Source organism: Nerophis lumbriciformis, linkage group LG11, assembly GCF_033978685.3.
Source record: "Nerophis lumbriciformis linkage group LG11, RoL_Nlum_v2.1, whole genome shotgun sequence".
Taxonomy (NCBI): Eukaryota; Metazoa; Chordata; class Actinopteri; order Syngnathiformes; family Syngnathidae; genus Nerophis; species Nerophis lumbriciformis.
Window position 1 is genome coordinate 17,698,328 of NC_084558.2, and position 14,788 is coordinate 17,713,115.

The 14,788-nt window shown below is 40.9% G+C and overlaps 1 protein-coding gene across 1 annotated transcript in view; it reads left to right on the forward strand.

Moving 5' to 3' along the window:
* The window catches only part of bsk146 (brain specific kinase 146), a 41,150-nt gene extending 28,147 nt beyond the window's left edge, over window positions 1–13,003 (forward strand). The window contains exons 4-5 of the mRNA XM_061967177.1: window positions 1,476–1,667; window positions 8,742–13,003. Of these exons, the coding sequence (XP_061823161.1) occupies window positions 1,476–1,667; window positions 8,742–9,461 (912 nt within the window). The 3' untranslated portion in view covers window positions 9,462–13,003. The remainder of the gene's footprint in view (window positions 1–1,475; window positions 1,668–8,741) is intronic.
* Window positions 13,004–14,788: the final 1,785 nt, after the last annotated feature.

Genomic DNA, 14,788 nt, shown 5'->3' on the forward strand with positions numbered 1-14,788 from the left:
TAGACCCCAATTCAGTCGTGTACACATTTTTGGAAATAAGAGCTAAAAGGTGCTGTCCACGCATATGGCCACTAAGCCTTTAGAGCAGTGGTCCCCAAACTACGGCCCGCGGGCTGGATCTGGCCCCCCAGCATCCAAAATCCGGCCCACGGGAAGTCCCAAGTTGAAAAAAAAAGTTTTTTTTTGTTGTTAAATTATTTTATTTTTTTAATCTTTCCTTTCTAATCCATTTTCTACCACTTGTTACTCTCGGTGTCTCCTAGCCGCTCAGGCAAATCATATTGTCTAAAAATGAATTTTACCATCGATAACGTGACAATGTTAAATGTCAAAACGAATTAAAAAGACAATATATATATATATATACACACAGCCTGGCCCCCGGACAAATTATTTTAACCCAATGCGGCCCACGAGTCAAAAAGTTTGGGGACCCCTGCTTTAGAGGTTTAATTAAACGAACCTTTAACAAAGTGATCCCTGCAAACTTGTGCATTCCTCAACTCTGCTCCCTTGGACTGGAGTGCGAGCTGCTTTTTACGTCGTCGTTTTGTAAAATCTTGCACTCTTCCGCCCTTTTTGAATAACTCTCGAGGAACTATGAGGAAAAGTGTATCCTTTTCGTGATTTGAAGGGTTTGTACAGCCGAAAACAGCGCAATCGTAGGGCATTTCTATTCGAGAAAGGCTGAATGGCGCCTCGTACCCATTGAGAACAGAGCTAGGTTGACCACCACGCGTCTTCAATGAGCCGGACGTGACGTCATACGCAACCCAGCAATTGACAGCTCTGCCGTGCTCATGCTAGCTTAGTTGGTTGTGACGAGAAAAGTAATTCAAACAAACAAAATGTGTGTAAAGAAAAACAACATGGTATATTAGCATGTAACGAGTAGAATGGAACAAATACATATTGCTTTAGTTTACAACCTTGTTGGACTAGTTGTGCTAGCATGGACACAAACAAACATGTTGAACGTGCGTGGCTTTTACAAATGTTGTCGGTTTTCTGTTGCTGAGTGGGTTTACTGTTGATGTGTCAAGGACATTACAATCATCATCTATAGGGGGAGTTCTTGAACACGCAAACAGAGTCGTGTATAAAGAGAGTATGGCCAACTCGGTTTCAGGCGATCTCCTCAATGATTAGTCACAAGTGCGTGTTACGAGTGCCAGCTGGTCACTAAGCACTGCAGGAATGGAGCAGTAGAATGCATCAAATACGGCCGCTAAATTATACTTTCACGAAATAAAAGCATGTTTTTTAATGTAAGTATATGAGCTGGAGTGTGTTTAGAACTATAGACGTATTATTTTGGTTTGTTTCGTCAGAAAAACTAACGTCAAAACGACAGCAAATCGTCCTTGGTAGCAGTCATGGTGCCTGTTGTTTAGTTGGCCATATGCTCTTTATACACCACTACTGTCAATTTAACTGTATGAACTCTGCATTAAGCCTCCCTCTTTCCCTTTTAGGTTGGTCTTCCCGAAACAGTGGCTAAGCGCTGTGTGCACCAAGTGGCCATTGCGCTGGACTACCTGCACTGTAAGAAGCTGGTCCACAGGGACATCAAACCAGAAAACATTCTCATTTTTGACCGGGAGTGCCGCAAGGTCAAGCTGTCTGACTTTGGCATGACCCGCCGGGCCGGCTCCCCTGTGAAACGAGTGAGTAACACGAGCGTCTCCAGTCTAAATGGGTTCGGAATTTGTTTAATTTATCAACTGGAAAATGAGCTACCACCATTTTATTAAGAATGAGTGAATGTAAGTTAATAGGTGTGTTACGATTGGTCGATGTATCAAATTATATTCCTAAAATCAAAGAAATGTATTATCAATGAAAAATCTATTTGCAGATATATCGATCTAACATCGATTTAAAAGGTAATTAATTGATTTTATCGATACTAGAAAAGAAAACAGCTTTAAAAACAACAGACATCATATAAAGTTGTTTTTAGCACGTTTTAAATAATTAAGGATCGTGAACATTACGCAAAAAGATCCAAGAAGAGCTCGAAGGACATAGTCTGAAAAAGTTTTTCTGTGAAATATCTGACTTTTGTCAAGACTTGGACTTTGGCGTGGTTTGTTTTCCCATGGTGCAAAGGATTTGGACCGGACATGGCGTGAAGGTAAATACATATTTAATTTTAACACTCAAATAAGGGAACAAACAAAAGGCGCTCACAGTGGAGGCACAAAACTTAACGCAGGGAACAAAAACTTGGACTATGCATAACTATGAACATGGCAAAACAAAAGACACTAACTGTGGCATAAATAAACACAACTTACTTGCGGAAGCAAAGAGCAGCATGAACGATGGTATCAAGAGTGTCAGGGGTATATCGAGAGTGTGACGTCGCCAGGCTGATTGCCTGGCAACTACGGGCTTAAATAGTGAAGACATGATTAAAGACAGGTGCGTGAGTCGTGAGGACAGGTGAAAACTAATGGGTTGCTATGGTGACAAAACAAACAAGAGTGCACAACGAGTCCAGACGTGGAACAGGTGAAACTAATGGGTAACCATGGAAACAAGACAAGGAAGTGAAAAAGCAGGAACCAAAAAGAGTCCAAAAACCAAGCAGAACATAACTTAAACAAAACATGATCCCAGACATGACAACTTTGAAGTTAAGGCCATTTTATCTGCCCGGAGAACTGCAATGTGTCATCGTGAGTGTTTGGGTACATCCACCCTCCGCTAAGGAGGAGGCTGCACTGAAGGAAATACATGACGTCATCAATGGGCGGGAAAATGCTGCTGTAATTATCTTGGGTGAATTTAACCACGGTCATCTACAGTAATTTCCTTACAAGAAATAACAGGAATATAGGAATCTTCACCTGCAGTGTACGCAGTTTTTATTTCACAGTGGTTCCTTTTTTTTTCTGCTAAAAAGTTACCTACTTGATTTCCACTCACTCAATCATTTCAGATCGTATCGTTCTAAAAAAAAAACACGACAAAATCGTAATCAAAATGTATCGATGTTAAAACAAATCATCACACCCCTATAAGAATACGTTGGATTACTATCAAAAGGCCAATCTATTACGTAACGTTCCCACTTGGTCTGCTAATTGATTTTCCTGCACTCGCCCAAGCGAGCGGGCATTTTGTCATGTAATTTCTATACCGCGTCATTTAGTTCCCTCTGACTGTCCATCGGTTGTCCTCCATCTTGTGACCTGATCAAAAATGTTGCCATTTATTCAGATATGTTCCGCATTGCACACCTTTGATGCTCAGTAACTGGTGTACACAGTCCGGAACTGACTTTGAGTCCTGTGATCCAAACCCTCCTGAAGGTTCCTAGCTTCTGAGGATTGTTGTAGTCTAAATGCAGTTATTAACTGATAAATCATACCCTATCTCTGTCTTTAGTGCAGAGATTCTCAATTATTTCCTGCACAAGAATTAAATTACTATTGAGAACTTGATCATATTTATTTATTTATTTATCTGTACAACGCCCTACCAAGTTTGCGTGTATTAAAACACGTGCACATTTAAAACTTGTGCGCAAAGGATTGCATCTTGTAAGGTGAGCAGAATAAGGAGCGCAATCCATTTAGTGTTTCTGTCTTCATGAATATGCAAATTATTTGCTGATCATCAGAACACCCAAAATACCGGGAGGAGAAAATCCAAAGATAATTATTTAGACCAGGGGTCTCAAACTCAATTTACCTGGGGGCCACTGGATGCAGAAACTGGGTGAGGCTGGGCCGCAAGAAAAGATTTCTTAAAAAAATCTAACATGCACTTTTTAATGAATTCACCTTCTTTGAATGGCTATCCCGCCCTAGCAACATACTTGCCAACCCTCCCGATTTTTCCGGGAGACTCCCGAATTTCAGTGCCCCTCCCGGCAATCTCCCGGGGCAACCATTCCCCCGAATTTGTCCCGATTTTCACCCGGACAATAATATTAAGGGCGTGCCGTGATAGCACTGCCTTTAATGTCCTCTACAACCTGTCGCCGCGTCCGCTTTTTCACCATACAAACAGCGTGCCGGCCCAGTCACATGTTGTATGCGGCTTCTGAAGACACACGTAAGTGACTGCAAGACATATTTGATCAACAGCCATACAGGTCACACTGAGGGTGGCCGTATAAACAACTTTATCACTGTTACAAATATGCGCCACACTGTGAACCCACACCAAACAAGAATGACAAACACATTTCGGGAGAACATCCGCACCGTAAGACAACATAAACGCAACAGAACAAATACCCAGACCACCTTGCAGCCCTAACTCTTCCGGGCTGCAATAAACACCCCCGCTACCACCAAACGCCGCCCCCCCCCCAACCCCGCCCACCTCAACAGATGCACGGAGGGTTTTTTTTTGATGTGTGAGGGCGCAGGGTTGGGGGGGCGGGGTTTGGTGGTAGCGGTGGTTACAGCCCGGTAGAGTTAGGGCTGCATGGGATTCTGGGTATTTGTTCTGTTGTGTTTATGTTGTGTTACGGTGCGGATGTTCTCCCGAAATGTGTTTGTCATTCTTGTTTGGTGTGGGTTCACAGTGTGGCGCGCATATTTGTAACAGTGTTAAAGTTGTTTATACAGCCACCCTCAGTGTGACCTGTATGGCTATTGATCAAGTATGACTTGCAGTCACTTATGTGTGTGTACAGAAGCCAAATACAACATGTGACTGGGCTGGCACGCTGTTTGTACAGGGCGCTAAAGGCAGTGACATCACGGCACGCCCTTAATATTGTTGTTAGGGTGAAGACATTCGATAGAATGGTTGCCCTGAGATTCGGGAGTCTCCCAGAAAAATCGTGAAGCGCCATTCATATAAAGCTCATATAAAAATAATGTCTCGCGGGCCGCAATTGGCCCGAGGGCCGCGTGTCTGAGACCCCTGATTTAGACGCAGTGTGATTTATAAAAACTAGAAATGTTCTGTGGGAGCTGTTTTGCATCTTTATTTAGGACGTCTGGTATGTGCGTGCAAACGGACAGTTGTCTAGAAATGACAGTGACAAAAGAAGGCGATCTTGCTGCAGCTCTGTCCTCCATACTGTATGCTTGTCAACATGTAGGGACTGTCAAAAATAAAAATATAAGACACGTTGTTTATTCCAGCAATATCCTTTCATAGTTGCTGGATGATTTAAAGGGCTGATTAAAACAAATTCAATTGATGCGTTTTGGTGTCTGCTGGCGTTTTTTATGATGTTGTTTTTTTCATATGTTTGAAAAATTCTTCTTGCAGTATGCATTTTCTTGCGTCTGGCATCTACATAGTAGCGCATTTTCAGCGCGCTAAAAAAGTGGGTTCCATTGTAGGTCGTACAGAGTGGTAGATAATGGTCTGCTGCATGTTTGAAAACAGCAAAATGCCACAGATAAGAGCATGATAACATGAATGAGCAGTAAATGAGTGTCTCCATGGTGAAAGCCGCTTATTGATACACGCGAAAACCTCATCTAAATAAGGCGCCATTTTTGCACTTGTTATCAATTGTACACACGGTCTTAGTAGATCACGCACCGACTAATATTACACGCTATTTTATAGCTTGCAAATGCTGTTATGTATTTGGATCTGTTACATTCTTCATAAACTGTGGTATTTAGCGGCCCGCCACACATTCTAAAAATATTACAACACAAAAAAACTCATAAAAAGTTAAATGAATTACCAAAAAGGTGTAATATAATGGGAAAACGTTGAAATGTTAAAAACCAGGTATGTATTTTTTACAGATACAGATAACTTTTTGCTTCTCAAAAATGATACCCATTAATTTATTTATGTCCCTTATTTTTAGGGGTATATTTAGACGTAGTGTACTTTTCTTTGCAACTGGCTTTGAGGCAGCTCCTTTAGCAGAAGGCGTCTCCGTAGCAATGCTGGCGTTTCAGGTGGCTGATAAAGTTTGATGTGTTGATGCGCAATGTTTTTTCCTCCTTGCGGAATGTTTACGGAACATTTGGTGCAAATAGCACATGAAACGCCAAAAAAAAAAAGGTTATCGGAATGATCTTTTAATGTTGTCGGTAGGGCTGTGAATCTTTAGGCAACCCACGATTCGATTTGATTCGATACTTGGGGGGTAACGATTCGATTCAGAATCGATTCTCGATTCAACACTATACTTTTTTAATAACATCGGGTGCCAATTCTATGATTAACTATATTCCTCCATAAAGTAGATAAACAACTCTGAAACATTTTTGTATTACTTAAATGAAATACAGGAAAAACACGCACTCTTCAAAAAATTTAATAAAACAAAACTAAAGAGGTGCACGGCAAAAAGTGTACTTAAAGAAAAAGCAAGGCCAGCAACACTCGTGTCCTTCTTATAATTTTAATATAAACTGCACAGGCGCTTACCAAACACAGACCGGTTTCGACAAGGTCTTCGTCAGTGTGCAATGTTTTAACAGGAAGTGATGCACTGAAATAGTCACAGCTGTGGTCAATTGATATAATAAATCAAGAACTACTTCAAAAAATGAAAGTGCACAAATAATAGACAACATTGACAACCATTGTAATGGTTGTCCACACATTTTTTAAAAAAGTTTTTTGTTTTTTTTACTTTATTTTTGTATTACTTTATTTTCCTATACTATATGAGTCTTTGATTTATTTTTTTTATTTATTTTCCATTTTGTCTATTATTTGTGCACTTTAAGGCTGAAACGACGCGTCGACGTAGTCGACGTCATCGGTTACGTAAATACGTCGACGCCGTTTTTGTGCGTCGGCGCGTCGCATATTTACGTCACACTACTGTCATGGCGGAGCGCAAAGCAGACGATGCGAGCGAGGGGAAAAAAGCACGCCAAAAGTCGTCAAAAGTGTGGGAGTATTTCAATAAACGGCCTAATAATGTTGTTGTATGCACACTGTGTCGAGCGGAAATGGCCTATCATAGCAGCACAACGGCTATGAACGAACATTTGAAAAGAAAACCCCCGACAGCGTTCTTGCCATCACCATCAACAAGTCATTCGTCCGCGTGCGTATACGTTGTCATTATTACACAAAAACATGAATGTGTCATTTGTATCTGCGTTGTAAATTCATAAACTAAAGCACCGTTTGCTCTGAGAGGCGCGCTTGGCGTGCCTGTTCAGTGTTTACAAAGACGCGCTCCTCTTTAACGCTGTGGAGAGGCGGCGGCGGCGAGCGAGCGGCGAGGCGGGGCGCGCCGGGAGCGACGCCGCAAGAGACAGGGGACGACGAGCGAGCCAGGAAGAGGAGCTGAAAAGCGAGGAAAGAAAGAGAAAAGAGTTGGAAGAGAAAAGACTTTGTGTAAAATTAAAAGATTGTAAACCTGGCAAAGCCGTCTGGCGTTCAGTCTGTCGGTCCTGAAAGAACCCCACGGCACAAGACGTGTCACAAACGCTAACGTTAATTAGTTATGCAAATACCTTTTACAACATTAACAGTTACATATACTATGTACAAACCAACAATTAACTTTCACTTTAATCATACTATCATTGTTGTGTTATTAAGCAAAATAAGCAATACTTTTACTTTTGTTGAAATGTTTACACTGTACACTTTTTTGTATTGGATGTTTAGCTTTATTTTTGCACATTTTAGCAAATAAGCAATACTTTTACTTTTGTTGAAATGTTTACACTTGTTACAGAATATATCCGTTTTGCACTTTTTTGTATTGGATGTTTATCTTTATTTTTGCACATTTTAAAGCAAAATAAGCAATACTTTTACTTTTTAAATGCTTATACTATTCCAGAATATTAAGATTTGCACTGGATGTTTACTTTTATATTTGCACATTAAAAAGCAAATAAGCTACTTTTAATTTTGTTAAATGTTAAAAGTTTTAAATGTTTACATTGTTACAGAATATTTTGTCATGTTGTTGTCAATGTTGACATAGTGGCCATACTTTTTTTTTTGTAAATAAAAGCCATGCCTTTTGAAAAAACTGGCCTACATTTATTTTTTCCTCTTCATTTTAAATAAAAAAAAAAATCGGTAAAAGGAAAAATAATCTATAGATTAATCGAAAAAAATAATCTATAGATTAACCGATTAATCGAAAAAAATAATCTATAGATTAATCGATAGAAAAATAATCGTTAGCTGCAGCCCTAGTGCACTTCATTTATTATGTCAATTGACCACAGCTGTGACTATTTAAGTGCATCACTTCCTGTTAAAAAATTGCACACTGACAAAGACCTTGTCGAAACCGGTCTGTGTTTGGTAAGCGCCTGTGCAGTTTATACTTAAATGAAAACTAGTTTTGTTTTAAAAAATTCTACTTAAAAAATGTAATAAAGTCCAATAAAAATAAGGCAACAAGAGAAGTATCCCACACTTCTAAAATAGGTCTGTAAAGCAGATATGATCATGTGCATCAACAATATGATTTGCCTTGATCGATTACGAATCGTTACAAATAAGAATCGCGATTCATTCAAAAACCGATTTTTTTTTTTGTCACCCCTATTTTTCTGTGTGACGTCATAAATAATGATAATTATCTGTCCGATATTAACATTCTCTGCTAATAACACGAAGCTAACATGCAAGCTGTGTTTTTCTTCGAGGAAATTTGTGTACAAAATTGTATTGTCTTTGAAAATGTAAGATATCAAAAATGGCCCCTGCATCCTTTCACTTTTTATGGAGCAGCGCTCAGTGGAAAAGGTTTGGACACCCCTGCTTCGGAGTATTCTTCATGCTTGCTTGATGAGTATTCCCTCCTCTCTTAGGTGAGCGGCACAATCCCGTACACGGCTCCCGAGCTGTGCGACGTGTCTCGCCACGAGGGCTTCTGCGTGGACTACAGCACCGACGTGTGGGCCTTTGGCGTGCTTCTCTTCTGCATGCTGACCGGTAACTTCCCGTGGGAGAAGGCGCTGGCCTCCGACTCCTTCTACCAGGAGTTCATCCGCTGGCAGAAGAGAAGGACGAACACGGTGCCTTCCCAGTGGAGACGTTTCACCGAGCAGGCCCTCCGCATGTTCCGCCGCCTGCTCTCGGTGGAGCAGGACCGCCGTTGCTCCGTCAAGGAGGTGTTCGGATACTTCAGCCACTCGTGGATGCTGGACGGGGAGAACAACAACAACAACTGTGCAGGCGGCGCCGGGGAAAGGGTCGTCGGAGGCAGTAATGCACGAGGGGAGGTGAACGACATTATTTCCTCGTCTTCGTCTGGGGAGGAAGACGAGGAGCTCCTGGTGGAGCGGATGAAGCAGCAGACTCTGTCTCCTCTTTCCCCGCTGTCTCTCGTGTCCCCAGTGGCTGTGGAGCGGGGGAGTGGGGGCGGGCCTAAGGGCGGCATGATGGAACTCGGCGGCGGCCACCATTTCGTGTCGGTGTCCACCAACAGCTCGGTGTCGTCCACCAACAGCTACGAGCGGATGCCGCGGGAAAACAGCTCGCCGGGAGGCCGCATGCTGGTGGCCACGCCCATCGAGATTTGCGTCTGAGCACCTTGTCGACATTTTCTACGTTAATCTTGTCTCACCGGTGTGCTCTTCTTCTTCTTCTTCTTCTTCTTCTTCATCTTCTTCTACCGCCCATCCGACCACCACCAGATGTGCATGCACGGAGAAAGACGAGCGCACCCACAGGACGGGGGATGCACCGTGGGAGAAAGTACAATAAGAGAAGACCAAAATGTTGTTCCTAAAGCAATACTTCGAAAATGCAAAAAAGAAAAAAAGGGATGGAGCATGACATCTTCTGGGAGTTGAACTGGCAACCCCCCTTGCGTTGTACTTTGATGACAATTTGAAGGATGGAGCAGTGCTGTGGAAGATGTCTCACTCTGTTTCATATTCCATGGCTTATTTTTTATAGAAGTTGTAACACCTGCTCTTTTACGTAACACATTCAGGACGATGATTTCTCAGTCACAATATTTCAACCTGCTGTGAACCTGTGACCTCACGTCATCCTTCAAAGGTGTTTAACACGTCCACGCCACACTCTTTTATACTCGTTGGCCAAAAAACACGACAAACAGCATCATTTGTATTCAGAATTCAACCTTGCAACACTGTCGCCTCCCCCCGAAAAAAAAACATGCATGAGTAGTTCAAACAGCTGTACACACTAAAAAAAATGTCCAATGTTGTGATGTGGAATCTTTTTGACGTAGCACAAGTACTCGCGTTATATCCAAGAGGGCCGTTCACAATGATCTCTTGAGATATTTTAGGGCTAAAAAAAAAAAAAAGAAGTTTCCATCCAGTGCGTTTTAGTGTATTTGTATTAATGTTGTGTATTCATGTCACTGCCTTCAGGAAGTGGAAGGAAAAAAAGCAATGCATGACTTGATAAGAGCTCATAAGGTAGGGAATTTAAGGATTGTAGGAGCAAGAAAGTCTCTAATTCAAAGAAAAAAAATGGAATGAGCCCACATAAGTCTGCATGAATCTTTGTGTGCGAACGCTCAAGATAATCGAGAAGAGCAGCTCCGTGAACACAAACACGTCATTACGTATCTCGGGAGGCTCCGGCCTCCTCATGAACACGCTTGAATCCAACCATTGTTAACAGCTGCTCTCAAATCAGCCAGTATGCAAAACGACTCCATCTTGTGACAATCTCTGACCTCATCGGACTGGGAACAAAAGGACACGGGTCGTGACGCCGACACTGAAGTCGCACTGTTCTCCTCGGGACGCTTGTTGTTGCTTTTTACTGCTCACGTGATCACCGTGAAGAAGAGTATTACCTCATCGTCCTGGTCCTCCAACTACCAGCATCATGCACAACAACAGCTTTCACCTCATCTTTGTGTTCCAGAAGGAGTCCTCCATCTAAAATAAACAATTTTAATTCAATTAGTGCTTTCTTTTCAAGTGTAAACAAGGATGATACTGACCAAGTCTTGTACAAAGTCATCAGTGATGCCAGATAGTTAATAATAATTTCACCCTTTGTATGATCGATAATTCCATACTGGACGATAATTTCACCATTACATTGATCTAAAGGTAAAGATTATTAATAAATGTACTGCACACCACCTGTGGTAATGTTTTAATCGAGCAGAATTTTCCAGAAATATGATCATTTTAATCTTCTGGTACGATAATGCCCATTGGATCTATTATGACATAAAATGCACTCAGTGTAGAAGATAAAAATATGTGTATTTACAAAACACAAAACCAGTGAAGATGGCACGTTGTGTAAATCGTAAATAAAAACAGTATACAATGATTAGCTAATCCTTTTCAACCTGTATTTAATTGAATAGACTGCAAAGACAAGATATTTAACGTTTGAACTGGTACACTTTGTTATTTTTTGCAAATATTAGCTCATTTGGAACTTGAGGCCTGCAACAAGTTTTAAAAAAGCTGGCACAAGTGGCAAAAAGACTGAGAAAGTTAAGGAATGCTCATCAAACACTTATTTGGAACATCCCACAGGTGCTTCCATGAAATGCTCAGTCATTCACAAACAAGGACGGGGCTCGCCCTCGGGTCACCACATTGTGAACAAATGCGTGAGCAAATTGTCGAACAGTTTAAGAACAACATTTCTCTGCGAGCTATTGCAAGGAATTTAGGGATTTCACCATCTACGGTCCGTAATATCATCAAATGGTTCAGAGAATCTGGAGAAATCACTGCACCTAAGCGGCAAGACTGAAAACCAACATTGAATGCCCGTGACCTTCAATCCCTCTGGTGGTACTGCATCAAAAAGCGACATCAGTGTGTAAAGGATATCACAACATGGGCTCAGGAACACTTCAGAAATCTACTGTTAGTAACTACAGTTCTTCTCTACATCTGTAAGTGCAACTCAAAACTCTACTATACAAAGCCAAAGCCATTTATCAACAACACCCAGAAACCACTTTGCTGGGCCCGAGCTCATCTAAGATTGACTGATGCAAAGTGGAAAAGAGTTCTGTGGTCTGACGAGTCCACATTTCAAATTGTTTTTGGAAACTGTGGACACTGTGTCCTCCGGATCAAAGACGAAAAGAACTATCCGGATTGTTATAGGCGCAAAGTTCAAAAGCCATCATCTGTGATGGTATGGGGGTGTATTAGTGCCCAAGACATGGGTAACTTATACATCTGTGAAGGCACCATTAATGCTGAAATGTACATACAGGTTTTGGAGCAACATATGTTGCCATCCAAGCAACATATTTTTCATGGACGCCCCTGCTTATTTCAACAAGACAATGCCAAGCCACATTCTGCACGTGTTACAACAGCGTGGCCTCATAGTAAAAGAGTGCGGGTACTAGACTGGCCTGCCTGTAGTCCAGACCTGTCTCTCATTGAAAATGTGTGGTGCATTATGAAGTGTAAAATACCACAACGGAGACCCCGGACTGTTGAACAACTTAAGATGTACATCAAGCAAGAATGGGAAATAATTCTACCTGAAAAGCTTCAAAAATTGGTCTCCTCAGTTCCCAAACGTTTAATGAGTGTTGTTAAAAGGAAAGGCCATGTAACACAGTGGTAAAAATGCCCCTGTGCCAACTTTTTTGCAATGTGTTGCTGCCATTAAATTCTAAGTTAATGATTATTTGCAAAAAAAATTAAGTTTCTCAGTTCGAACATTAAATATTTTGTCTTTGCAGTCTATTCAATTGAATATAAGATGAAAAGGATTTGCAAATCATTGTATTTTGTTTTTATTTACGATTTACACAATGTGCCAACTTCACTGGTTTGGGGTTTTGTATGTTGCCTTACTATACAAACTATACCTGCAACATAAAGTACTTCAAGTCCTTTTCTTCACCTAATTGCTACCAGCCTCTTCCAGCACAACCAGCAACATGTTGGGAAGCACTGTCACTTCCTGTTTCCATTGATGTCCCGCACAAAAGAACCAGTCACACAATTTGTTGCCTTCTTCTTCCTCGGATCGAATGTGGCGGGGCATTGGTATACTCATCGTGACTTTTGGCAGTCGAAACAAAAAACAAACGAGTAGCGACGGTGCTCATTGGAAAGGTAGGAAATTATAATAAAGTAAAAGTCATCCCTAACAAATAATAGTACAAACAGTAATAAAGTATCACTATGCAGCAACAATACCAAGAACAAACTTCCACCGAGGCATAACAATCCTCACTGGAGTCAGTTTTAGTTTACCTATAGATCAGGAATATTGAACTAAATTGTTTTGGGGGCCACATTTGCAGAAAGTTAGGGAACGTGACTATTAGTCTTGTTTCGTATATTCCGGGCTGGAGAACCAGCGTCCTCTACAGTAGACATTTGATTTTGGTCTATTTATTTTCTCAGAGTTGCAGTTTTTAAGAACCTTCTGCAAAAAAGCTAATCAAAGATCATCTCTATGACAACACTCTAGTGTTTTTAAGAAGCCGCTGCAAAAATGTGAGTCTCTCACAAGTTTTTGAACTGAACCTTGAGGAACACCACTGGTATTATAAAGAAGTTGAACAAACGACTACTGACTGCATGTGACGTAAACAAGCTACAGCAACACCTTAGTTACGGAAAAAGTGTGTAACTGCCAAAAAGTAGAGAACTTAAAGGGGTGCCTTGAGGAACGCCTCAGTTATGTAAATCATAAGTGTGGACCCATGTTTCCATGTTTGCCAGCAAGGTTTGCCCAGCAGGCACAAGACATTAAAACAACGTTGAGAACTTGTTGAATTAGGTCCTGACGTTGAGCAACTCAAACCTAACGTTGAAACAACATGCTTTTTGACGACGTTTAATCAATGTTGGGTTCCGACGTTGATTTGACCATTGAAATTTGGTCATTTCCCAACCAATGTTAGACAACACAACTCCAACGTTGAAACAAGATACTTTTTGACAATGTTTATTCAATGTCAGGTTGCGACATTGATTTGACTGTTGAAATTTGGTCATTTTCCAACCAGCAACGTGGATCCAACGTTAAGACATCAACGTTGTCTCAATTTACAAATACCACTATTTTGCAACGTTGTTTCAAAGTCAGTTTTAAAGGACATGTATGTAGAATCAAGGTTGTATCAATGTTCTGTGCCTGCTGGGTGATGTCAATACAAAGATGTGCCAAAGTGTTACAGTGGTCAAAGTTCCTCTACACAACAGGAACACTCTGCTGTTTTTAGGAATTTGCTGCAAAAACGTTTGTCGCCCAAATTTAAACTGAACTCAGGGGCCAGTCTGGTGTCTTTCCTGAGCCGGATTTTGCCCCCAGGCTAGCAGTTCAATAGCCTGCGTATACTTGAATGTAAGATTCCTGCAATATACTGTAGGAGGAGACACAGAGAAGTTTTTGACACCAAAAACATACACGGCATCATTTAGAAACAGATATTTTATTTTTATTTGATCAAATATTTTTTCTCACCCTTGTTTGAACTCTTTATTGAAGGATTACGTACTGAAGTGGAGTGATCCCTAAATTGTTCTAATCAATGTTAATTGATGACTGATTGATTGTTAATGTGATTTATTAGCTATTTATTTGGAGTGTGTCCTTGGCGGAGGTAATGAGATTAATTTCACAGACTTCCACCCAACAATTCTTAAACTATCCTGCTCAACTTCTCAGATATGAATTGAACAGACTAATTCATCTGTACGTAAATTACAAAACATAAAAAGACACAGAATTACATCATAAGGATTCTGCACCTTTATCCAGATCCAGACATTAGTGAGTTGCAGTTTATTGCCTAGTTTTACTCCCCACACTTTGTCATATTGTTGTGGATACTGACAAAATTGTACGGTAGTGTAGCAACAGTATATAGACTGTATGTTATTTCTTCTGTTTTTACTTCAAGACCACCTTTGGAAGC